Here is a 24,427-nt window from a genome sequence, read left to right as displayed (position 1 = left end):
TTTCCACTGCTTGTATTGATACATTTAGGATGGAATCAAGCCTTTAATTATAATAATGTTTGACACATTCTTAGAACTAAAACCTGTATAACATTTTGTATGTCACAGATTTAACAGGTGTCTGGTCACAATCACATTTCAAGAGTAATAGTTTGCAAGTCACATAATGAAAATATATACATTTCACCTATACAATGAATGGCTTATGCCCATTTTTCTCTCACAAACCACATTTCTAACATAATTTGTGCTCTAAAATCTTGGTATCCATCCACAGTCTCATAGTTTTCACAACACTATTCATAGACATACATTCAGTTCAGTAAATCAATCTTTTCACACAATTTTTTTTTTTATATTTTTCCCTTATTTTTTGCTTATTTCCTTTCACACTATGACATTCCATATCACAGGAAGTAAGAGGTACTGCCAAGTCCAATGATAGCTTGGTTTCACAATTGCACAACACTAATATTTGGACAAATATAAATTATATGCATTTCTATTATTTACATTATACATACACTACATTCACATTTTCAGAAACAATAATCAGTGCAGCGTTAAAATATAAAATCTACATTTGAACATATCAGTTACTTGTTCTTATTTTTGTCTTGATAAAATACAAAGCTGTTCTGAACAGCACTGCACTTCAGAAGGGATACAAAACTCGGCAGCTGCAATGCACTGCACACAAAAATATCTAAAAGTATATAAGTCGAGCATCAGACGGATTCTGCTCCACTGGACAGTATGGACACTTCAATCTAGAAAGGAAAAAAAAAACAAGATAAATAAATTTAACTACTAAATGCAATTTGTCAACATTCATGTCACTTTAAAAACTGTGATCCTTACTGTACCGAATGCAAAACAACTTAGAGAGATTTTTACTGTCAAGGAAGAATAATTGCTAGTCCTCATTTTCATGATCACCACTACTTCCATTATGTAATTCCATATAATTTTAAAACAGTAATTACAGAAGAAGAAAGATTGTCACACATCAAACACAATTGCAGGTACGAACCATTCTAACCAATTTCTCATTGACTATCAAGGATAGTGTATGGCAAGAAATGTATGCTTTATTTTAAACAGGAGAAGTCATGAAAGATAAACATTACGTAGACTGTCCTGAATATTATTGCAATCACTTTACTTTAGCAATTTACCTAGTTCCCCTTACCTTATGATTTTCATAGCGTTTTTTCTCTGACTCACAAACCTAAGAGTGTTGATTCCAATCACTTCTGTTTCGAGTATCTTTCCACTGTGGGTATAGCCCCCCTCCTCCTCTCACTACTTTTTAAAAACCTCAATAATTTAAAATTATCTTCTATTGAATACCAGATAAGACTTTTTCTCATTACGTAATACTGTCACCGTGAAATCAGTCTATCAATTTATGTGCTAAAGCTCTGCTGTTCTCAGAGCATGGATGGACCCCCTTTACGAACTCTTAACCACCTGTCTGTGGAATCTCAACCACTTCTGCATATCCAGAAGCACTCCATTCACCATTTTAGGATCTTTCTGAACTACTGTACAATTATTGTTTATATGACAAGTTCAGAACAACTACTGGCTGTGTGTGTTTCTGGAATTTCAAATGGATGTATTCATGATCTTGTCAGAACAAGAGCAATACATTATGGCCAAGTAATATGCCAGTTGAAATCTTGACAAATTCAAATTTATTGAGACTTAACAAACTTCTCTATTACATACTTACTTTCTAACAGTATTTGCAAGATAATCAATCTGCTCAACCCTGAAATCTCATCATAAAGATTAACAGCCATGAATGCAGATATTTGGACGGCAAGAGGAAGATAACAATTTGGACAGACTATTCTGATTCGGTAAGGTACAAAAATTTGTTCCCATTCAAAGGTTGGTTTGAATATCACAATGGTACATTCTTGCCTTCCCTTGACACTTAACTTGGCTTACAGTTTAATGTGGACTCTGAACACACCGCAAATAGTTAATTTTCTCATTCACATAAAACAGCCAAAGGCAAAAGAAGCAACAAATGATAAAAAATTTTCAGACTGAGGACTAAACATTGGATTTGTAGTTAGACTTTTACGAACTTAGTCACCAAGTCACACTCAGAGTACATAAACCTATCAAATTTAGCCAAGTATAGGACAATCGTGAATATAAAAAGACTCTTTCAGGAAATTTTATTTCTAACATATTCAGGCTAATCAAAACTACAAATCATTTCACTGATATCAAGTAAAGTTGACTTTGGATAATTTGACAACTGATAATGTGAAACACTCAAAATTTGAAATGTTTTCCTGGTCCCCTGAAGAGGGGTTGATAAATTGAAAAAAATCAATGCGTTTTGGTCTGCTCAGTAATTTCAAGTTGTAGGGGTGAAGGCATCTCGCCAACACTTTATAATTTGCAGTTAGAGCTCCAACATTTTCTATAATTTGAAGTTCGCTATTTTTGTGATTCCCAGTACAGGCACAGACTCCCTAACGATTGTTTCTCCAACGTTCCCATTACCATTGCCATTCTCATCCCCATTCAATCTGCAGTCTGCTTTCAGACTGTGTTGTGGTCAACCCATGTTTCTTGAAACTATTAAATGGCATAGATGCGGTTCACTACACTACCATCTACATTAAGATTGTATCACCAGATGTGTCTTGGTCACAGGAAGAAACATGTCACATCAGGGCAATTTCTCCAGCTTGAGGAGTGCTTATTCATATGGATAAATCAGTTTAGAGAACAAAATGTTCCCATGGATGGTTTCGTGTTGAAGAAAAAACCCAAAGTACTTTGCTCAGTCTCTTGGGATTGAAGGATTTGCAGCAAGTGATGGGTGGTTCTAAAATTTTTAAAAATGTTTTTTAAAATTCTGTGGAGAGAGTTCAACATCGACAATTCCCTTTGCACTGAATGGATTCATGAACTAAGCAACTTCTGAATGGCTAAGACACATGCAACATATTCAACACACACAATCTGTGCTGCTTTTTTACAAATCTAATCTTAATCACACCCTAGCATTCAAAGACAAAAAGTGTCAAGGACAAAAATTGAACAAGGACAGAATAATTGTCCTTCTAGCCTGTAACATGATAGACCTCAGAAGTTCAAACCAATCATAGTAGGGAAATCCACAAAACCACACTTTTCCAAGGGAATAAAATCACTTCTCACAAATTATAGCTCAAACAAAAAAAAAAATCCTAAATGATGACAGAATTGTTTAATGAACATCTGACTTAGTTAATAATAATATGAAAAAGGCAAAACGCAAAATTTTACTGTTGTTGAACAACTGCACTGTATATAACTACCCACCACCATTAGGCAATGTAATATTGATTTTTTTCCCATACAACGTAATGTCAAGGTTGCTACCATTGGACCAAGGCATAATACAAAATTTTAAAGGGACCGATGATCTCAGCAGTTTGGTCCCATAAGACCTTATCAAAAAAAAAAAGATTTAAACTCTCTATTGCAGAGAACTTGTTTTACTTGTGCTGGATAGCAATGAAAACGGTAATAAAGTGAATGTGACAGTTTTTACTGCTATAACTATGATTGATAAGTCCTGGAAAAAAACATCAGCTCTACCACTTTAGACCTGCTTCATAAACTGTAGGGTTTGTAATGCAAAGAGAAAATGTGGAACAGCCATCATAGTCATGAGAATTAACAAATTCAATCCCACCAGACTGAGGGTGGGAACTTCTGCCTAGCTGTGGTGCAGTAACTTTTGAGGATTTCATTCATGTTGGGTGTCCTTGATGTTATAACTGATGTTCAACTATAGGCCTTTGAAGACGAGTACCAGGAAGTAACAAAGAACAACAAGAACTCGTCAGATTGAGAGAGGGTAGTCATATTCCATAGCCCGCTCTCCCATACCCTAAGAATAGAGAGTGATTATTTCTTCTCAGCTCTCTTCACCATCAAAAAATCATTGGATAATACTAGTGACTACTAAAATATTTATGTTTGTATTATTTTATGTTCATATGTAAACTGTAGGTGCTACAATTTACTTTCAATAAAACTCTCATTAGTTTGATTTTTTTCACTCTGTCCCTCTGAGTTAATTGAACTATTTGAAATTATAAAGTGTCAACTGTATCTGCATAGGGAAGTTAACATGATATCTATTCTAAACTTATGCCATTTATTAACTGTCTACATTCTGGCCAAACAAGGAAAAATAAGATGAACAAAAAGAAATGGTTTGCATTAATTTTTATCTTTACTTCCTTTTTTGCTTACCATCTAAGCCTGTTGTCTGTCATACTACTATTTTTAATCATTATCATCGTCAATGGTATCAATACCTGGGACGATACTTTCACCTAACTGAAGAGAAGCGAGAAAAGAGCAGCAATGAAACATGTAATCTTGGCTGTCACAAACTCGTCATCATTTCCAATGTGATGGTTAGTGTGGGACCCCACGACACAGCTGAAATTGTTGTGAGTGAAGAGTAGCAATGAAAGTTATAATCTTTGCTGTCATAGTTTTCTGTTTCTTCCGAATGTCCAAGGGTGCGGTTATGGTGGGACCTGAAAACAAAGTTGTTCTTTCTGAATACGCAGCAGATTTCACATCTGTATTGATGTAAGAATGTGCCAAATGTATCATTTACCCGCTGCTCATTCACTGGCTGTTTAGAACCAGCAGCTGCCACCCCCACTTTCATTCCTATCATATCGCATGGTGAGCATTGACCACACTGCTACACAAAACATGTTACGATGCCACTGCCCTCTAACTAGACTTTTGCCATCTCCAGCAGATGTATATAATAATGTTGCGTATTTGTCCAATTTCTACATCAATCCAGCTCTGACTACAAATGAAAAGTGAGCTCTTTTTTTATCACTGCTACAAGTAAGGCAAGTTTGTTCTTTTGTTAATCTATAATATTTTTTGCTAAAATCAATGTTACGTTATGCTCAATGGAGCTAATTAAAAGGTATTATTACTTTTGTGGCAACTTTCTCTGATGAAACCCAGAAAAAATAGTTAACAACGATACATTGTTTAAAAAAATAACAGCATCTATGCAGGCAAAGATGCAGTGCCATGGAGCTCGTCCTCTCAACATCTTTGTGCTATGTGGCAGGTGTAGCAGTGGTCAATCCACGTTACGCAGTGGATGAATAACAGTTGGCTGTGGTGCAGTGGGCAGATGGGTTGGCGGAGGGTTGCAAATAAACAGGGTGGGAGATGAGAATGTGTTGGAAATGATAGGACAGAGGGGGTGGAAACTGTTGGATGGAGGATGTGAGGACAGTATGTTACCGTAGGTTGAGGCTGGGATAAGTTATGGGAGTGGAGAACCCACAAGTACCTGCCACAAAGGAGTGTTTCCTTTATCACCCAGTACCATCCCAGACTGGAACAACTTAACTACTTCTTTCGCAAGGGCTTCAATTACCTATCATTGTGCCCTGATGTGAGCGACATCCCATCCAAGATACTTTCCAATCCTCCTACAAGTGGTGTTCCATCAACCACCCAAATTCCACAACATCCTAGTCCATCCCTATGCCTCTCCCAATCCCAGCCTCTTGCCACAAGGATCCTATCCCTATGGAAAGACCCAGGTGCAAAACCTGCCCAATCCAACCACCCAGCACTTCCTATTCCAGTCCTGTCAAAGGTTTATCTCAACCCATCAGGGGCTGGGCCACCTGTGAAAGCAGCCATGTCATTTACCAGCTCTGTTGCAATCACTGCACAGTTTTTATATTGGTATGACTATCAACCAGCTATCCTTCAGCATGAACAGCCATCGCCAAATTGTGGCCAAGAGCAAAGTAAACCACCCTTGCGGCACAGAAAGCAGCTGAACATAACAAACTTGATTTCAATGGCTGCTTCACTACTTGAGCCACTAGGATCCTTCCCTCCACCACCAACTTTTCTGAACTGCGCAGACAGGAGTTATCCTTGAAACATATTCTCCTCTCCCTTAATTACCCCGGCCTCAACCTATGGTAACATACTGTCCCCACATCCTCCACCTTTCCACCCTCTCCATCCTATCACCTTCTATCCATTCTCTCTCTCACCCCGTTTATTTGCATCCCTCTGCCAACACATCCACCCATCTTTCCCCACTCTGCTCCTTTTTTCCCCCATCTCTCTGCCCCACAACATCCTCACACTGTGCCTATTGGCAGTCTAGTCCCTGCACACTCCACCACACAGCATTTGTCTCTCTCCCCATCTGTGCACTACTGTACCTTCCCCTTCTCCTTTTCCATCCCCTCCAGATTGCTGCTTGCATCCCAAGTGATGCTGCATTCTGTTCCGAGATGCTGGAGTTTGCAGTCGTGGTTGCAGGCGCAGGCTTTTGTGTGTGCGTGTGTGTGTGTGTGTGTGTGTGTGTGTGTGTGTGTGTGTGTGTGTGTGTGTTTACTGAGTAAACAAAGGCTATGCCCGAAAAATGTATGAGAGTGTCTTAATTGTACCTGTCTGCAACTTGACATGTCTTCTTTAGAGTAAGTAGCAATCTGTCTTTTCATACATTGTTCATCTTATAATCGGGTACATATAGTTTCTCAACATTTTTAAAGCCATATCAAGTGGTGGTTTTCAATCACCTAACTAACTTTAATCTATGAGGTGGCATAAATTGGATCAGGAAGCTAGACACTGTTTCACATATTCAACTTGTTGTCATTGTGGCTGTGACAGAAGATCATGTTCTGTTTTCTGTTAAGAAAACTGTTTGTTGCTTTGGCAACGAGAGAGCATGTAGCTTTCTGCTTCATCATCCAGACAATACTCATCGTCACAGTGTCATGTAATTTTTCACTCAAAAATGAAATGATAACAGTTTCACATCCACCCTACGCACTGGATGTATTTCTTAGAATGGACCTAAAAGGTCAGTGTTTTCAGAATGCAGAAGAAGCAGAACAAAACTCATTGGAGGTGCTATGAATAACAACTTTAATGACCTAAGACATTGTTTCCATCAAATGATGATACATTGCAACAAATTTCTTGTGTCCAATGGAAGTCTATTTTTCCAAGGTTTGTCTTACATCTTGACAGAAATGTCAGCACTGAGATTTTTTAAAAAAATAATATAGATCATCATGTAGTGAACACTTATTTTGATTTCAGTACCAAGCAGACATAAGAGTGGCTTATATACAGCAGAGTAAGCCAATTGATACTGCAATATGGCAGAGACATGATGCTGGACAATTTATAACTGTACCACAAAGAACTTAGTACCGCAAATATCAGAATGATTAAAATGAGACCTCTATAGAATACTTCCCAACTCTATGTATTCCACAGGGAATAACTGGGAAGTTTAAGGTGTAGTAATGAATAGCCTTCTCAAATGAGAATGCTATTAACTTATAGTAATAGTAACGCTGGAAAGGAAAATTTGTAAAAGACAACAGAAATAAAAATACAAATTAATTATCCTCTTTTGTGTCTACATGTAAAGCTGCAGTTCCATCACTTCAACGATTATTGCAATGGATAAGAAACCAGGGCCTGAAGGGGAAATTATGTCAGTGATGTGAAGCAAAGAGGGTATAAAGCAAGAGTAAACTGTGAAGTATGGAAAAAATAAAAGCAAGAGTCCAAGAAAGTGCAAGTAACCTCAAAGAAATGTGAAGTCCACCAAACTAAATGCATTTTCTGAAGTATTATAGAAATGGGAAGTCACAAAAGTAAGCAATGGGTAAGCCAAACAGAAGAAATTTACAATATCAATTGCCTCTCTTAATATACATGCAAGGTTACTTTAGCAAGAAATAGATACATGGATTGCAAAGTTTCTGTAATATGCAGATATTGTCCTCATTTTCAAATTAGATGTCCATTTCTTTTCCAAAGCTGAACAGCTAAAACTCAATACTCACTTGTTTCCATTGCTGAGCTTGTTGAGGGCATCACGAGAAATAACATGTCCACATATCAGTCTCATTGGTGGATTTGATTCTGTACTCTGTTGCCTTAAGATAGGGCACGCAAACACAGAATGGTATCGACTCTCTTGCCCCAAGTCTATCTCTATCTGTTGGAAAAAATAATTAAAAAGTAATAAGTATTACTTTTGTTTCTCAAACATATTTACTAAAATTTTAAATTGGTACTGCATATTACTCGAATGTGTTGGGGAATTTCAGGTATCCTTTTTTAAATATTGTATGCAACATTAAACAATCTCCTCTAACAAACAACACTGGTTTGAAATATATCACACTTCAAGTATAAGAAATTCATTCGATGGTGGACTTTTCGCCAAGGAACTAAGCCCCATCTGATGACATCAAGTTTCTCCAGTTTTGTTCATCTCAATAAAAAACTCACATATAACAATACACCAATTATGTTATGTTTAACATACACTTGTCATATACACTCCACTGTATACACTAAATACAATGTACAAAACTTGGACAAAGCCATTGTAAAAACTAGCCCAATATGGAATTTTGCATGATTGCATTGTGAGAGTTTTGCTGTCAACTGAAGCTGACAGGAACCACCCACACTTTTAAGAACTTGGGGATTCTTTGTTCGAAAACATATTCAATTGATTTTTAGCCAAAATTCTAGAAGTGCAGATGTTACAGTACATGGCTGATTTGTAGAGAGATCAAAATATGTTTTTACGAGAAATTATTCCAAAAGAATGTATTACACATATTTGAAAATTATGTCATTCAGTAATGTGTAGAACTGATATTGTAAGTACGCAGAGTTACTCTATTTTTATTTACTAATCCCTTAGTGAGTAGTATTACAGAATGCTTTTACATATGTAACATCCTTACATCTAAAACAGAACAGCAAACTGCATTAACCTATTAACATTCTGCAAGCACCTTTACACTGGTAATTACTCCACAGTGCAATCTATTCTTTCAGAAAATAATTACTACTTGGCAGAAACACACATTCTCTCTCTCTCTCTCTCTCTCTCTCTCTCTCTCTCTCTCTGTGTGTGTGTGTGTGTGTGTGTGTGTGTGTGCTTAAAGGAAATACATCATTCTGACTACTTGGATCAGCCCACCACAACTTCCTCTCCTGTGCCAACCTCTTTATGTCAGAGTAGCACTTGCACCCAATGCCCACAATTATTTGTTGGATATATTCCAATACCTGTCTTCCCTTACAGTTTCACCTTCTACAGGTTCCTCAAGTCCCTTGGAAGTTATTGCTTTATGTCTTGACACATGTTCTATCATCTGAACCCTTCACCCTGTTAATTTTTTCCACCACGTTCCTCTCCTTGCTGATTTTATGGAGAACTACTTCATTTATCTTATCTGTTCAACTAATTTTCAAAATCCTTCGATAAAACCATATCTCAACACTTCAATTATCTACTTTTCCAACTTTCTCAAAGTTCCCTTCCAGGCAATGCTGTGTTCCAAACAAACATTCTCAAAAATGTCTCTCTCTTATTTAGTCATGTGTTTAACACTAGTAACTTCTTTTTGCCAGGAATGTCTTCTTTGCCTATGATAAGTCTGCTTCTTATATCCTCCTCACTTTGTCTGTCATGCCTGATTTTCTTCAGTGCATAAGCTGTTAAACCGACTAAACAATAGTTATCGCACTTATCTGCCCTTCCTATTTTTGGGATAGTCTGGATCATATTTTTCCAAAAGTCCAATGGAATGTCTCCACTGACAAATTATACAAACCAACTTGAATAGTCATTTGATTGTCAGTTCCCCAATGATTTTAGATATTCCAAATGAATGTTATCTATGTCTGCCACTTAATTTGACTGCGAGTCTTCCAAAGCTGTATTGAACTCTGGCTCTAATACTAGATCCCCAATGTCTTCCATTTGAATCATTTCTTCTTCTACCAGATTATCAAAAAGTCCCTCCCCCCTCATTGTAAATGCCTTCAACTACACACTCTCTTTGTGTTTCAAAGTGGGGAATTGTGAATGACAATACGGAAAGGATAGATTGCTGCACACCACAGAGGAGGCACATGCTCAATATTTTTAGCTTTAAGACAAAGTCCACACACACACACACACACACACACACACACACACACAATGTGCATTTTCTACTTCAGGAGGAGGACTTTGCCTGAAAGTTTAACTATTCAGCATTCTTTTTCATTGTGCCTGTCTCCAACTCAGTGCCTCACCTTTGTGACAACTAGCAATCTATCCTTTTCATATTATAGTTATTCTACCCTGGACTTTCCACTGTTAGAATTGTGAATAAAACTGTTCAAATAGTGGCACAAATCCAACGAGTTTGGCAAGTGGTGACAAATTGCGTGGTCACTTTGTTAATTACTTATATTAGCCATTTATGCTATCCACATTCAATGTCAGTTTATTGTAACATCCTCTACATATTTTATTCCGCTATCACATAACTAATGAGGAGGTGTTAAATAGAATTGGAGAGAAGATAAATTTGTGGCACCACTTGACTAGGAGAAGGGTTCGGTTGGTGGGGCATATTCTGAGGCATCAAGGGATCATCAGTTTAGCATTGGAGGGCAGCGTGGAGGGTAAAAATTGTAGAGGGAGACCAAGAGATGAATATACTAAACAGACTCAGAAGGACGTAGGTTGCAGTAGGTACTGGGAGATGATGAAGCTTGCACAGGATAAAGTAGCATGGAGAGGAGCATCAAACCAGTCTCAGGACTGAAGACCACAACAACAACAATAGTTATTTTTAAGCAAAAACTATCAGAGTCATTCTCAAGTATCCATGACACAAACAGATTCAACCACACATTTGGGAACCACAAATATGTTGCCATTATACCACCACCACCACTGCCACAGCGGCAGCAGATGCAGCAGGAGGAAGAGGAGGAACCACCTATAAAAACATATTTTACACACGAATATGTATTATACCATGCTTGGCCATTCCATGCCAAGTGGTCTAATTTCGGAACAAATCCCTGCGTGATCGTCGTGGATTTTGCTGTAATTTTCTGTGAACTTTCCTATGGGTTCCCACTGAATTGGTAAAGTTTTACTTTGACCAGTTTAATACTTCCAGAAATACAGTCCTTTGTTTCAGCCCACAGTGCAGCTATCCAATGTGTGCCCATGAGTTTTCAGCAACTTTGAGACAATATCTCCGGTAATATTTTCCAGAAAGAAACAAAACTAGGTTATCTTGTACCAACCTCAGTAGTCTCTTAAGCAAAATAGTAAGAAAGGGTTTCCTGGGTAATTTTCATAAATATAATTTGAAGCAAAGTCAGCAAAAAAAATCTGACACCTGAAAAAATGTGAAGTTTAGCTTTACATATCGTCGAAAGTAACTGTGGGATAAACCTAAAACTTTGCATGTAATAACTTAGCAATATAAAGTAATATAAAATAAAATTTTATTCTCCTATTGTTTTCCAACAGTTTACAGATTGAGGGCAAAGTTAACAATATTTCTAAATATGCCAACAATGACTATTCTTGGCCCACATTTACAAAGAACTCTTTTAAACAGTTTTCATTAGAAAGACCATGTTCTAAACCACCTAAAAACTATATTTGATTTTGCAATGTGAGCATATGGATTTCTAAAAAAATAACGAAAAGGTGGACGTGTACTGAAAATGGACCGATATTCAGCTGGCCCTTATTACATATGACACCTTTTACTATGTTCTACAATAACTGTTTAATACTCTCTGTGGAAGATGATATCAAAAGTCCTGATAGCAAGGAAATGAGCTTGAGTCAGAAAAACTCCAAGTAACTACCATTGTCTCTTTTTTTTAAAAAAAAAGACATCTCTACAGCATTCAGCTATATAAAATTCTTTTTATAAAACATGAAATAAGATATGGAATCCAATAAAAAGAATAGTTTTCTTTTGTGGCTCTGATAATTTGAGATAATCAGATTTAAAAATTGTAATGTTTTTGGGTTCTGTCTTATCAAAATTTCTTCCCAAACCCATCAGTGATATCATCTGGCTGGCAGTATAGTTTTCCTCATGACATTCTACAGTGAATTAACAGAACCTATAGAAAATTCAAGCAGCTTGACATAAACATAAGGTTAGGATCCTAAAGGAAATCCCTTCTAGCTTTGGCCTCTGACACTTGCAGAAACATATCATATCAGCAGCTTGCGATCCTGTGTAAAGAAACCCTTATTGGGTTTGGGAACCTGTGGCACAACTATCACAGGTGTGATCCCTTTGGTGATGGGGATGCTTGTTTTCTCATTTCAAAAGGATACAGCAGTACAGCCACCATAAATCATACCAGCACATGTATACAATTTTTCATGTGTACACTAAGGTTCCACATTAACGACAAACTATGCTAACACAAAAGTCAGCTATACCTTAAACCAGAACTACTAGCACAGTAGTAGGATTACACAATAAAAAGACATACTAATAATTCTCTACAATATGAATACATTCCAAAAAATGTCAGGAAGACTGCTGTGCACTTTACAAAAATTTTCACAATGCGACAGTGATGTAAAACCAGCAGGCTATTTATACGACGTGTGCTGCAACTGTTATGCAACAATTTTACTATCATACCATGATCCCTGCTGCCTTGGTAACACACAGTTAAATTGCGAAGTTTATAACCAGTTTGATTCTGTAGTTATAGCAGAAAAAGAGACTAAAATATTTGACAAAGAGACACGACAAAAGACACCCTTTTTTTCAAGTTTTTCGAGTTATTTGAACTTTATCTCACTTCCTAGTGATGAAGACTTTTGCTATTGGCTTCTCCAGACAGAACCCAACAATTGTACAACACAATAAAAGATGTCAGATTTGAGTACCAGCAGAATATGGGACCATTTTCAATGCATCTCCACCTTTTCATTGTTTTTCAGGGCTTTTTGTGCTCACTTTTCAAAACCAAATATAGTTTTTAGGTGGTTTAAAGGTTCTTTCTAATGAAAATGGTTAGTTTTCAGAGTGACTTTTTGTGAAAGTGGGCAAAAAACAGCCATTTTTTTAAAAAATTGCCAACTTTGCCCTCAATTTATCAGTAGTAGGAAAATGAAATTTTATATTCGCAGACCTTGTATTGATAAGTTATTATGCAAAATATTTCAGGTTTATCATACAGTTACTTCCAGAGATATAAAAAATGACAAAACTCCATTTTTTTTCCAACTGCCTACTTTTGTGGCCGACTTTGCTTCAAATTATCCTTAAACAAATCCTCCAAGAAATCATCTTTTATTATTTCACTTAAGGAAGTGCAAAAAGTTGCACACACTGACCTAGTTTTCTGATTATCTAGTTTTGCTTCTCTCAAGTAAATATTACCACAAATGACTATACAGTATCTCCAGTAGTATTGAATTAATGATTATGAAACTTTACCAATGTTCGCTGGGAACATGTGCCATTGTTAATACACAATTTTATCAAAATCTGTGATGGTCATACAGGAACCTTTGGACCACTTGGCATGCAATGACCCAGTTAATACTGAATCTCACATCACTTGTTACACGAAAATTATTTCATCAATTCCATATAACCTTTATTTCAACCTGTCTATAAAATAAGAGATGTTGACAATACTATGAAAAGGATAAATTGGCACTCACCATATGGTGGAGATGTTGAGTCACAGACAGGCACAACAAAAAGACTTCTAAACAAGTAAGCTTTCACCCATGAGGCTTTCTTCTGAATTAAACACACGCACACGCGCGCGCGCACACACACACACACACACACACACACACACACACACACACGCACGCACGCACACACACAAACGCACACGCGCGCGCGCGTGACTGCTGTCTCTGGCTGCTGTGGCCATACTGCAAGCAGCAGTACATGATGAGAGAAGTAACCAGGTGGTGGGGGTAAGGAGGAGGCTGGGGCAGGAAGGTGGAGGGACAACAGGTGAGGGGTGGGGGACAGTAAAGTGCTTCTCGTGAGAACATCATGGGGGTGGTGGAGAGAGGGTAGGGCAGCTAGGTACAATCAGGAAATTAGATGGAGGGAAATGGGGGGGGGGGGGGGGGGGGGAGCGGCAAAAGAGAGAAGTATTGAAACTGTGGGTGCATTGGTGGAATAGAAGGCTGTGTAATGCTAGTGTGGGAATAGGAAAGGGGACAGGTGGGTGAAGGACAGTGACTAACAAATGTTGAAGGATATATTGTGGGGAGAGCTCCCACTACACAGTTCAAAAAAGCTGGTGTTGATAGAAAGGGTCTAGATGTCACAGACTGTGAAGCAGTCATTGAAAGGAAGTTCTTGTGTCGGACAGCATGCTCAGCAACTGGGTGGTCCAGCTGTTTCTTAGTTACAGTTTTTCAGTGTCCATTCACGAAGACTAACAGCTTGTTAGTTGTCATGCTTACATAGAAGAAAGCACAGTGGTAGCAACTTGGCTTGTAGATTTTGTAGACTGGTTTCAGAGACAGCCCTGCCTTTGATGAGATATGAGATGCTTGTGACAGAACTGGACTAAGTGGTGGTGGGAGGATGTACAGGACAGGTCTTGCATTAAGTCTATTAAAAGGATATGAACCATGAGGCAAGTGGTTTGGGAGCAGGGGTTGTATAGGGATGGATGAGAATATTATATAGGTTCGGTGGCAGCAGAATACCACTGTGGGAGGGGTGCGAAGAATGGTTGGAAGGACACTCCTCATTCCAGGGCACGACAAGAGGTAGACAAAACCCTGGCAGAGAATGTGATTCAGTTGCTCCAGTCCTGGGTGCTACTGAGTCACAAGTCATATGGTGAGACTTTGGTAGCTGGTGGGTGACTGGGAAGATAAGGCATGGGAGGTCTGTTTTTGAACAAGTTGGAAACGTTAAGATGGTCCGTGAAGGTCTCAGCGAGAATCTTGCTATATTTCAAGAGGGACTGCTCGTCGCTATAAATGTGACGGCCATGGGTAGCTAGGCTGTCTAGGAGGGACTTAATGTATGGAATGGGTGGCAGTTGTGGAAGTGAAGGTATTGCTGGCGGTTAGGAGGTTTAATATGGATGGAGATACTGATGTAGCCATCTTTGAGGTGGAGATCAACATCAAGCACTTTACCATCTCCTACCTGTATCCTGCTATCCCTTCCCTCCCCAGTGTCCTCCAAAACCCCACCATCCAGATTGCTTCTCCCATCATGCACTGTTGCTCGCAGTCTGACAGAGTGGTCTCGTGTGTGTGTGTGTGTGTGTGTGTGTGTGTGTGTGTGTGTGTGTTTTGTCCAATTCAAAAGGTCTTTTGGCTGAAAGCTTACTTGTTTAGCAGTCATTTTGTTGTGGCTGTCTGCAGCTCAGCTTATCCACTATATGGTGAGTAGTAATTTATCCCCTTCATAATATCGTCTTTATCCCATCCTGGATTTTCCATTGTTTGAAACTGGATATCTTTTCAGTTTCCTGTATGCACCTCACTTTCAATTTAACCCCAACACAGTGTTTGGATAGAATTTCCTGTCAAATCATTCATCAGCCACAGAAACAATGAAATGCAAGACAGATGTTGAAAGATATAGAAATTATAATGTATTTTATCAGAGAGGCCTGAAATGCAATGTAAAGAATTAAAAACTCTACACAAAGGTGTATGGAAATTTATGTCACTTAAATGTGACTCTGATTCACAAATGATACATGAATTTCATAAACTTACAGGTAATTCATCTTTTCCATTCCAAATCCCAGTGACCTGTCTCTGCTGCATAACTTGCTTTATGTTGAGTAGAGCTGGCAGTGCTGTACATCCAGCATTCACACTGTTAAGAAGCAACATTAAATAGTTGTTAGCATCACTATCACAATTCAGCCATGTGCATAAAGCTTTCTTTAGGTTGTCAACAAATATTTTACATCAAAATTGGCAATAAAAATGACTGAACTGAAAAACAAGAGACTTGGAAAGAAAGTTTTAATAGAAAAGTGTTATTCTAAAGGCAAACACCTTGTGTGAAAATTAACTGCAAACTATGTACCTCTCTCTCTGATTTTGTGGTATCCTCTAATTTTTTATGCAAATGTAAAATTTAACTATAATTCAGAAACACTGTATGCATTTCATCAACATTTAACTCACCACACAGATTAAGAACAGCCAAGTGACATGACACCATCCCTGCCTTAGTTTTCATTTTTAGAAATACATACTTTCCAAGCAGTGCTTGATTTGTGACAGTATGCACCCGTACCAGTACCTCTGATGAATAAAAAAATTCAGAACTGCAGCGTTTGAGGTGTTGCGTGATAAAATTTTACCTTTTACCAGTACAAATGTTGTATTCACCCTTTTAAAATACCCAGGAAAGTGTTAAAACTACATTTTAAGAAGACTAAATTTCAAACCCAACCCCCCTCCCAGAAGGTCACAGTAATAGAACCCTTAAAAAAAATTACAAATCAAGCACTGCTTGGACGCACTCATTCTATTGCTTGATTGTAACATTTATAGGAGTCTCCAGCTCTGCTTGAAACAGATTTTGCACTAATCACTAGTTTATTCGGAAACAATTCAGTACAGCACACAGCAGAAGCAAACACATCATCTGATCTCTATGACACTAAATGTGGTCACAGCATCATACATGTAAACAAAATGCACAAATAGGTAACCCATTCTACAATGAAACTGTGTATGGAAGGAGAATTTGTCACCAGGAAAGAATCATTATACTAAAAACTGAGTCTACACTGTTGTTATAATGTAAACATTGAATGCTTGAAATACTACTGTAAATGTATGCAATACAAAAACTTTAATTTTGTTTTGTCAGTTATCTCACTTTTCCGGTTTTATACCAAAGTAAAATATTTTCAATTCCGTGTACAGGTGTAAGACTCTGAAGCAGCCATTCAATCAGTTGCTGCCAGACAATTAACAGTCTCATCTGTTTTCATCATTTTCAATATTTGTTTTTTTATATATATTTTTCCCACGTGGAATGTTTCCCTCTATTATATTCAATATTTGTTTAACATCACACATGTAAATACATGAGAAAAACACAAAAGCAACAGCATTAGTGAAGAAAAAGTACTGAGTTTTGAACTGTTAATGTCATAATAAAACTGGAGGAAATATTCATCATCCACATTTAATAAGAGTTTTAGTAAATACCACTAGAACAATAACAAATAAAAAATACTGTTTATTCCTTGTTTTGGTGTAAGCACAAAATCCCTTACTTTGAGATACTTTTTGCAGACAATACTGTTTTGTTATGGTTGCTGACTGTGTGTTCCTCAAAAACAATGCAGTTGTCTATTATAGTCAAAACTGTAATTTTTTTCTATTTTTGTGCAAGTTAGAATTCATAATTGTGTATCTACATCTACATCTACATGGATACTCTGCAAATCACATTTAAGTGCCTGGCAGAGGGTTCATTGAACCACCTTCACAATTCTCTGTTATTCTAATCTCGTATAGCGCACGGAAAGAATGAACTCCTATATCTTTCCGTACGAGCTCTGATTTCCCTTATTTTATTGTGGTGATTGTTCCGCCCTATGTAGGTCGGTGTCAACAAAATATTTTCGCATTCGGAGGAGAAAGCTGGTGATTGGAATTTCCTGAGAAGATTCCATCGCAATGACAAACGCCTTTCTTTTAATGATTTCCAGCTCAAATCCTGTATCATTTCTGTGACACACTCTCCCACATTTCGCGATAATACAAAACGTGCTGCCCTTCTGTGAACCTTTTAGGCAGTCTCCTTAGTAGGTCTGTTACACTTTCTAAGTGTCCTGCCAATAAAACGCAGCCTTTGGTTAGCCTTCCCACAACATTTTCTATGTGTTCTTTCCAATTTAAGTTGTTCGTAATTGTAATACCTAGGTATTTAGTTGAATTAATGGCTTTTAGATTAGACTGATTTATCGTGTAACCAAAGTTTAACGAGTTCCTTTTAGCACTCATGTGGATGACCTCTCACTTTTCGTTATTTAGGGTCAACATTACACATCTAAACAAAAGTGTGGAATGTCACAGAGTTTACTACAATGACTTCTCATAGTACACCCACCGAGGTTTGTACAGTACTTTATTAACAAAATAAACATAATTCCTTCTGAAAACAAGAACAATTTTGGTTAGTTACAAAACATCATTACAAAACAAAGCAGGCCCTCTCCTATGTGTACACCTTAAAAACAAAAATAGTGAAATCTTTATCTCATGTTGATGATTATCATTCTTTAGGAGAGAGTGTAGTGATTTGAGAATTTCTATGTAAATTCTAGAACCGCTCAGCCTTCTACCACCTCGAACACACGATATTCTGGATATGAGTGTGGGATGGTGCAATCCTACCTACTGCACGTTACATGTTTGTGTGTGCAGGTTTAAAATCAGTCGGGGCAAGGCAGTAGTGGTGGTCAGACAGCACCATCAAGTACCTGTCAGGCAATTCAAAGATGTTTTAGTGAGTCTGTAAGGACGAACCATGGAGTGTATATGCAACTCTGTGCTTATTGTGTCATTGACTACTGTTATTAAAACAAGAATAGCTGAAAAAGTACTCTTCCGAACTCTTGATGCAACCTTGTTAGAGGCAAGACTCATTTTACGATTCATGTGAAGAAAGATCATGGTATCCAAGCCAACTTTCTTTTAACAGTAACTCAATTTGTTTTTAATGTTCAGCTGTACGAGAGACTTGCAGGAAGTTACATATTCATGTGGAAAGTGAAATTTTTAATGTGTATGGAGGTCAAATACATTGTTAGTTGACGAAAAGTAAAGTTTGTATGTCTACTTATTTCATAAGTAGAGAGAGTCTAATAATTCCTGTAGCAAGCATTATTCGACGGTGAAGAAGACAAGAGGGTTTACAGCTGCCGGCTATTCAGTACAGAAGAGTGGCTGCAAATTCCAAGTAAGTCATCTCATAAAGAAGTGGAAGGTGGTTTGGGAGAATAAGCACATATAACCCAGATCCACACTCACACTTTAAGTCGTCAGAGTTCATCCACTATGTGCATATACTCTGGATGAGACCATCGATCTTGAGGTATAAGGTCCTGAAGATTGCCAAGGGGATTCGGATGCGGTGCAATGGCCACCTTCAACAGGTCCCATGCATGCTCAACTGCATCATGTCTGGGGATTTTGCTGGCCACCGCATTAGGCTGATGTTGCATCTTTGAAGATACCGAGACACTGCTAAAGTGCCGGCCGCAGTGGTCTAGCGGTTCTAGGCGCTCAGTCCGGAGCCGCGCGACTGCTACGGTCGCAGGTTCGAATCCTGCCTCGGGCATTGATGTGTGTGATGTCCTTAGGTTAGTTAGGTTTAAGTAGTTCTAAGTTCTAGGGGACTGATGACCATAGATGTTAAGTCCCGTAGTGCTCAGAGCCATTTGAACCATTTGAACTGCTAAAGTACAGTGCAGGTCTTGCATTGTCATTGACTAGGATGAAGCTGTCACTGGCTTTACATCTGTAGGGCCTCACAATTGTTTGTAGTACCTCCTGCAGGTATTTGGAAACAGTCAAATCGCTGTAGATCGGAACTGAGGGGTCTGCCGTCCCATCGTTATTGTCATCCAGAACATTACACTTCCACCTGCAAACAGTCAGACTTCCTGAACTTATCAGCATTCCTAGTGTCATCTAGTTCTTCTTCAAACCTTAACACGTCTAACGTCCAGTCGAAAACCAATCCTGTTCTCATCAGCAAACATGACATTACTCCACTCTACAATGGTTCACTGTTGATGTGTCAGACTCCACGCCTTTGACTGCATTGGTTCCATTGGTTCAGTGCACAACTTCTCACTGATCTTCTGGAATGAAGACCACCCTGATGCAATCTTCTTCACATTATTTGGTCTGAGATACAAATCCCTGTTGCGGAGGAGACATCATTTCCAATATTTCTGGCAGTTGGTGTCAGGTGCCTGCGAGCTGACAGTTGGAGGCAACGATCCTGCATTGGTGTTGTCATATGAGGTCTATTGTTCACATTTCCCATCTCTCTGTACTTTCTTCACACCCTAGACAAACCACTTTGAGTGACAAGTAACTGATCAGCAACATCTTACTGTGTATGACCTGCTGAAAGTAAAGCCACTATCCTGACCCTATAAAAGCGTTGTATGCCTCTACGTGGAATGTTACTGCAGTGCCGTATACAAATTGAATGAAGCAGTTCTTGATACTGGACTTCTTGTGGTGTGCCACTGTGGTAGTGGTATGTTTACATGACTGGAAAATGGCCACACGCATGTCAGTAGTAAATATCATCCAGTACATGGGCTCTAACTGGATAAAACATGAAGTGCCTAGGTTTATTAGATCTCTAGTATCATAGACTACATTTTACGACAGTATTCCAAACTATTGTTGAGCAGTGTATTTTGTACATTATCACAACATTCATCATTTGGAGCAGTGTTTCAAACAACACTAACACTTGTGAAACCTGCATCGTCTAGAAAGAACTGCCCCAATGAATCTAAACAGTGTACCAAGCAATTGAAGATTGCAGAATGATGGAATACATGTGGCTGTAGCAGTGCTCTCTCTTGAATGATAAGGACGATCAATGTCAAACCCATCATCATCATCATCATCATCATCATCATCAAGCTCAGTTAATGGACAGTGTTAAAAGTAAAAACATGGAAGCTATCAGTCTTTGAGAAATGGGCTTGTCACAATGTGACAATTTGAATATGTAGAGACAACAATATGTGTCAGACTATCATTTGAACCTGGATATTTTGCTTATTACAGTTACCTTAACCATTAGACTATCTGAGCAGGCCACCAGATCCAGCTTAAAGTTTCACTGTCACTAATGTTTCCTCCACGTCTGATTTCTGAGCACAATAATAAGATGTTCTCCCACAAGGTATATGGGAAGAGCTCGAATGGGGGAAAGGTGAAAGTGGAGCATTGTGGCTTACCCTACCACAGGGAGTACATGTGATATGAATTAAATACACTGAAATTTAATTCATTCCATAACATTTTGGTACATGCACAGAATGCTGCTATTATAGTGACGAGTATGTGGAACTAGTTGTAGAAGGAGGTCACATGGGATGATGAGCAGGTACTGAAGCAGGGAATGTGATTACAGCATGGAATAACTGCCATCTTGTCTGTGCAGCCTTAATAAAGTGTACAGATTTCACCACTTTGCTGATTCAATGTTGAAGCACAACAGTGGATTTGTGCTGTTCAGTAGAGGTTTGATGGGTGGCATAAAGCCTTTGCCCAGAAACTACAAACACATCCAATTCCAACTGTCAAATGAATGCCAACACTCATAAGGCAAAATGTTGTTCTGAATGAGTCCTGCATTTTACCTGCAGTAATAGCGACATGTGTCCTGGATGCTATCACAGTATTCACAATCAAACTGTCTGCATTATTGTGCAGCACAATGTATAAGTCCAGATTGTAATGGGTTTTGGTGTCACTGGATACAAGTAATCATAATTCCTATGTAATGAGAATAATCCGAGTTGCGACTGCTACGTCAGGGCAATTTTTGAGCGTGAGGAACTGTCTTTCCTTCATGTGATTTTGCAAGTCATATTTCAACACAACAATGCATGATGACATGACAGACTGTGCAAGTCACTTTCAAAGAACAATAGGTATGACAGTTTTCACCGCCTTCGTAATCACTATACTTGTTGCCAATTAAGCATGTCTGGCCTACGGTCGATAAGAAGCTTGTTCATTCTCATCCTTCAGCAATCACCAATGGTTAGTAGACACTCGAACAAACTATGTAGACAGAAATATAGCCAGGCTTACGAACAAGCCATCCGATTCCATGTGGAGTCTGGACATCATACTAATTCTCAGTGTCAAAAATTATGTACGGTTCTATAATGCTAATCATTAGTGTATTATCATGAACCCAATCCAAGACAGGTCAATTACTTCAGGCACTAATTCTCTCTTGATGTTGCAGTTTTACAAATGCCAGCTGTATTTCACAATATACATTCAAAAATGTTTTGTCTTTTCTGAAATATGACCTGTCCATCAACTGAACTCACTCAAGAACAAATCAAATAATCTTGACCAACATTGTGCAGAATGAATGCTTTAATGTGATAAACATTATTTGTGACTGAAGCAAGTTTTGAAATACTCCCTGTTTAGTAGCCTGTTATTCCTATTAAGAATTTATCAAACTAGAAAAACGTCACGTAAAACAAAGGTGCACAAGTGGAGCGTGCATGTCCTCCACTGCCCAACAAAAAAATCCATCTACAAGGAAACTAGAAAGAGTTGTGTCCTCTGAAAATTACTTACCATACTGTCAATGGACTATCAACACTTAAACCAAGCAGGGAACACGCATCTCTTGTGAAAACATCTGCTATTTCGACCCACATATTTGGGTCTAACAGATGGCTATATGGAGATTTATCAATACCATGAGGCAGATACAGAAGCATTCCCATTAAGCTTTGGATTTCTGTTAAAGAGAAAAGTGTGAATCAGCCTTAGGAGCAAATGGTATGTCTCTCTTAGAAACAAGTGCACAATAATCAACATATATTCACACACCACCACTAAAATGTCTTTTACACTAGTATTAATAATCCCACCAATATGAGACGCACAGATTTAATGATTTTTGGTTTTGCTTTAGTAACAATTGAGATCACCAACAGGAAGATAATTAATAATTCATGAACGTAACACCACACCTTTTATTTTCTCTTTTCTTCTTTACAGGTTTGCTGTAAATTAATACATGTTGAATACATGTTGCAAACATAACACAGGTTTGCCATTAGTACTCTACAGTCGAGTGGACTCCCACACTTTGCTGATTTACCTCTAGAGTTTCCTGTGAGTTCTGCAGGTTTTTTTTAGTTCCATGGTATAGTTAATTATGTCATGTGAATGCACAACCGTGACACTTTGAAACACCAATATTTACTGTCAGAGAAAAGCTACATTATGAAGGGTAAAGAAAGAAGAGTGCAGCAATATCAAAGCTAATGTCTGCTAAGTGGAAACTAAATTATTGCAAAAAGAATCACAAGGGGAATGAACAAGCAGTCATTATTAATGTGTGTTTCCATCACACTGACATTAACAAACAGTGACACAGTAACCATGTACAACAGATTTTATTGAGAACATTAATTCATTCAAGTACATTTGCACACTGCTAATCCCAGAAATAAAGCAAAACTTTATCACTACAAATAGTGTAACTGTAATGGGAACTGTTAGAAGAGACAACCAATAAATAGAATGTAATTCTGAATTGATGTCTTTCATGATACAATCTGTTGCACATTGATTAACAGGCTTTAGATCAGAAAGAATAGGTCCATCTCTGTTATCGGGTGCACAATTTCATAAATTATATATGTATTGTAATTTACCCTTCTGTCAAATTCTGTTTGTGCATGTGCATGTGCATGTGTGTGTGCATGCAAGCAGGCACATTCTCAAGCATGCACAGGCTACGAAGGACAATTGAAGCACTAGATACTGGGTGTCTGGCATTTGCTGTTTGCTGATGATCTCTCAATAATATGACATAGAAAACAAGGTAAAGCAAATCTAGGTCTTGAAAGAGAAAGCTGAAAAAGTCAGATTACATATCATTTTTGAGAAAATGAAATATGTGTCAAACCAAAAAGATGCACCAAAAATGATCACTACAAAATATTGTGAGATCAAGAGAATTCATAAATTCAATTGTCTCGCAGAGATGATACAGACCAATGGGATAGAGTAAGAAGGTCATGAATAGAGAAATCAAAAGATGACCAGAACATCCTAGAAGACTGGAAACATCTTCCATAAATCCACAACTGTCACATGATGTTGAAGTGAGTTATTACAAGGGTTGAATGAAAAGTAATGCTCCACCTTCGTTAACTGGGTTTGGATGGGAATATTTTAATACATCAAATGCAGAAACAATCCTTAGAATTTGATCTTTAATTACCAATATTCACTTTTCCACATAATCACCAGCCAATTGGATACTTTTCTGCCAACGATGAACAAGCCTTCTGAAGCAGTCATGGAAGAAGTCGACACAGTTTCCGCAACCACAATCTCACAGTTCTCTCAACATCTTGATCAGAAGCATAATGATGTCCCCGCAGATCGTCTTTCATTATCGGGAACAGATGGAAGTCAGACAGTGCTAAATCTGGACTGTATGGAGGATGCCGTATGGTGGTGAGATTCAGTCTCTAAAGTTCTGCTGTAGAGGCACGTGAAGTGTGTGGTTTGGCATTGTCATGCTGCAGGAAAACATTTCCCTTTTCCTTTCGGACCCTTGTTAGCCATCGTTTCAGAGTTTGTAGCGTTGTGATTTAACGCTCTGAATTTATTGTTGTTCCACAATCAAGGAAATCAACATGGATAACACCATCTGTGTCCCAGAACACTGTGGCCATGATTTTTCCAGTTGAAAGCTGCATCTCGAATTTCTTTTTGTGGGGCAAG

The 24,427-nt window shown here is 38.1% G+C and overlaps 1 protein-coding gene across 1 annotated transcript in view; it reads right to left on the bottom strand.

The window, feature by feature from the left end:
* Nucleotides 1-366: 366 nt before the first annotated feature.
* Nucleotides 367-24,427, bottom strand: part of LOC124549101 (E3 ubiquitin-protein ligase RMND5A) — an 84,820-nt gene continuing 60,759 nt past the window's right edge. Inside the window, exons 6-9 of the mRNA XM_047125218.1 lie at nucleotides 22,256-22,421; nucleotides 15,638-15,740; nucleotides 7,908-8,062; nucleotides 367-770 (exon numbers count right to left, since the gene is read on the bottom strand). Of these exons, the coding sequence (XP_046981174.1) occupies nucleotides 707-770; nucleotides 7,908-8,062; nucleotides 15,638-15,740; nucleotides 22,256-22,421 (488 nt within the window). The 3' untranslated portion in view covers nucleotides 367-706. The remainder of the gene's footprint in view (nucleotides 771-7,907; nucleotides 8,063-15,637; nucleotides 15,741-22,255; nucleotides 22,422-24,427) is intronic.

The sequence above is a fragment of the Schistocerca americana genome, chromosome 1 (assembly GCF_021461395.2).
Source record: "Schistocerca americana isolate TAMUIC-IGC-003095 chromosome 1, iqSchAmer2.1, whole genome shotgun sequence".
Lineage (NCBI taxonomy): Eukaryota > Metazoa > Arthropoda > Insecta > Orthoptera > Acrididae > Schistocerca > Schistocerca americana.
This window is presented reverse-complemented; position numbering and strand designations above follow the sequence as displayed.